This window comes from Limulus polyphemus, unplaced genomic scaffold (assembly GCF_000517525.1).
Source record: "Limulus polyphemus unplaced genomic scaffold, Limulus_polyphemus-2.1.2 Scaffold988, whole genome shotgun sequence".
Taxonomy (NCBI): domain Eukaryota; kingdom Metazoa; phylum Arthropoda; class Merostomata; order Xiphosura; family Limulidae; genus Limulus; species Limulus polyphemus.
In genome coordinates, this window is record NW_013666598.1 from 33,101 (window position 1) to 36,620 (window position 3,520).

At 29.3% G+C, this 3,520-nt stretch overlaps 1 protein-coding gene across 4 annotated transcripts in view; it reads right to left on the reverse strand.

The window, feature by feature from the left end:
- Positions 1–7: 7 nt before the first annotated feature.
- The window catches only part of LOC106461568 (delta(14)-sterol reductase-like), a 37,857-nt gene continuing 34,344 nt past the window's right edge, over positions 8–3,520 (reverse strand). For all 4 annotated transcript variants that reach the window (XM_022388570.1, XM_022388569.1, XM_022388571.1 and 1 more), the window contains 2 exons: positions 3,309–3,431; positions 8–2,074 (listed from right to left, as the gene is read on the reverse strand). In XM_022388570.1, the coding sequence (XP_022244278.1) occupies positions 1,914–2,074; positions 3,309–3,431 (284 nt within the window). In that variant the 3' untranslated portion in view covers positions 8–1,913. The remainder of the gene's footprint in view (positions 2,075–3,308; positions 3,432–3,520) is intronic.

Sequence of the window (3,520 nt, forward strand, 5' to 3'; positions counted from 1 at the left end):
AATGATCTCCGTTTACAGATAACATCAATAACTCCTGATATTGAAAAAACTTGCAGTACGAAGCAACCACAAGTGAGCCACTAAATTGTGCCAAAAAAGTAGTTCCTTTTGTCTTTTATTTGAAATTATTCAATAAAGGTCATTGTTTTCATGCATTTCTTTTTTACTTTTCCTAATCCTTAAGGTTTGTTTAAGAATTTACATATGATATTGCTCCGCAAATAATGTTTTCCATTAAAAGCACTCCGAAAGAGCAAAAAAGTTGGGAAACCCTGCCCTACAGTATGAAAATAATTTCACAATAAACAAACATAGGTTTCTGATTAACCCACAACACTGGACTGATAAATAGAAAATAATTTCATGTTGATATATAGCATGAAAAATTGACAGAACTGTGTTAAAATACAAATGAATATCCAAATATCAGACATCACCTGAAGAAATGTTTAGGCCCAAAATGTATCAAATTAAAGTTTCCTAGATTTTATTACCATTAAATCTAGCTTTTTCTTTTCTTTTTTTAAATCTCAGGATCAACCTATTTTAATAGTATGTACTAACACACAAGACTATATGTCAGACAAAAAATTAATGGATCTTCAAATATGGATAGAAAAGCACTGAAACATCCACATGATCCAATCTGTAAGAAGAAAAGTTGCCATAACCTTTAGAGCATACTGATGGAAGAATTATATTTTGCACACTTTGCTTTTGAAATCTGGTTGAGAGAAGAACTAGAATTCAGTAGTTTCATGCAAATTAATTTTTAAAATATGCTTAACTTTCTTACAGATTATGACAGAAAGGTCAAAGAGAAAAAAAGGACCACATCCTATACTTTCATAACTTAAAGTAAAATCTGATATTTATACATGGCTCTTATCTCCAAAATATAAACCCCAAGAAAAATAATAAATTACTCTTACCAAAAACAACTAATCTAGTTAACTCCTCAAGTTCCAAAAACAATAATAAATTATGAGAAAGTTTATAGCATAGATATTTTCTTTAATACACTTCAATAAGGAGAAATAGTCAGGTGTGTAAAGTTAAAACTAAACCAATTGAAAAATAAGTTTCACTGATTGACAGTCTCTATCCTCAACATGAACAGGCTTGTAAGTGATGACACTGCTCCAAAATGCAGTACTCTCAGGTCATGGTATAGTTTTTGTTGCATAGTATGTTAAAATCTATGTAAGCACAAGATAAAAATAATCTTAATTATCAATCTAATTGGAAAGCTTCAAATACATTTTTATAATGACAGAATAAAGTATTTGAAAAACAAACTAGGTTGCCTTTTAAGTAAGCTCCACTGGATTCCATGTTTTATTGTGGATGTGGGTAGGATGAGATCTGTTTATTGGTTTAAAAACTGCAGTCTTGACAGTGACATGATATTGTTTTTTGACAAGATATTTTCATATCATAAATTATACATGCACAAGTGAAAAACATTTGCTTTGAGATGAATAGCCTCACATATTTTTCTGTAATGACAATACAGATGCTTGTTTTTACATGGAAACTAAATCTGGTATTTTTACAGCTATATACATTAGCATACACAGGTGTATGTACGTTTATCCAAAGTAACCATCTTAATGACACAAGAAACACAAATCACAAAAATAGTAGATAATCCTGCTCGATAAAGTGTATGATCTTTAAACATACTTGAAGATATTATTCTTTGGTTTTGGACATTAAACAACTGAAAAACCATAATGTTGAACTAAACTGCATCAGAAACCTAAATCCTTGCCCAAATAAAAATCTAAAATGGGCATAAAACTCAGATATTGCTCAATAAAGTTTACACAGCGCATGCAAAGTAACATAATGTTGGTTATTATTCATGTCACAGCCATACTATGGCAAGGCACTATCATTTGAAAATGTTATTAAAATATTTTAGGAAGCAGGCGATACTGGACATGAGAGGTATACCGGTCCCAAGATGCACCATAACGAGCTTTACAGCCAGCTTCAGACTTCATTATCTGGCCCACCAAAAATATTATGACAAACAAAACTGGCAGGTAAGGGAAAAAGTGATGAAAACCTATAAAATGATAAATATTTCATGAGAAATTACTTTAGTAAAATAAACGTGTGTAATATTTGTACAGCACCATGATAATACAGGAAAAATAATAATGTTCTACAAAAAATACAACTTTTACAATACCACACATTTCACGAAAAATAACATACAGTATATCACTAAAGCTGTTTTTCTATAAATACTGAACATTCTTACAAAAAATTTTCAAAAGTATGAAATTCCAGAAGCAATGTTTATTTTTCATGTTTGAATCTACATTTTTCATTAGGAATTCAGAAACCGAAGTTAGTAATGGTAAAACTGATGTAAAAAGTTATCATTTATTCATTTCTCTTCTGGAAAATGTTTAAATCATGAGTTACGTAACTATACTTTCTACTGTTTTGAATGAAATAACTGCTTCTCCAATTCCAGACATGAAATTTTAACCCATAAATATGCAAGAATTTGATTTTTAATTTTATAAAATACAAGTTATACAATAACTTCAAACTGTACATCAAAGGAACTTTGGAGAACATTCATGAAATGAATTAAAAAAAAAATTATACTTATTTTTTTAAGTACAAGCAGGTACTTTGCACTGAAAGTTTAGCAACCATGTGTTGTAAATTCCTTTGATGACAACTATTTAGGTAATTTACAGATTCTGGCAGCATAATGTTACCTATACAACTTATGTCAAGTTTGAAAAAATCTGAAGGAGCAAAACCACTTGCAAGTCAAAAGAAATGACCATTTTTGCATAAGAAGTGATCTTTTTTTTTCTGATACTGTATTAGTTTATATAAACAAGAATCATCAGGCAGTGTGATTTAATTTCACCAAGTAGAACCTCACCAGAATTTTCTCAAAATCATATATTTTTTTTATAAGTACCCCTGACTTATCAATAATTCTAAAATACATTGTTAAATGGATGAATTAAAAACTGTTTTATTTTCATCTCTATATAGAGGGAGACATAATTACATGTTGAGATTATTTCACTTTTGTTTATAACACTAGTATGAATATGCAACATTTATTTGATGTGATCATGTCTCCCTTTGTAAAGATAAAAATATCATCTTAATAAAATAGTTTCCAATTTACTCATACAAAGCTATATTTTAAAAGTAATTATTGAAAAACATTTTTGTCAAACCCTTAAATTTATTGTTAAATGGTGATTTCATTCTTGAAATACTGATAGATCACAAACAATATGAAAATGTTTCTAAAATCTTACCACATGGTAAAGTCCAGGATATGAAGATTATAATATCTCCCAGATAATTTGGATGACGAACAAAGCCCCACCAACCAGATGACAAAAGTCGTTTTCCTTTCATGGTTGGAATTGATTCCAGATCTGCTTATAACATATAGTTAAGTCATTGAATAGAGTTGTTTAAAAATTTGTTTAACAACAAGTAAATGCTTGGAATGGTCTATTCTTTC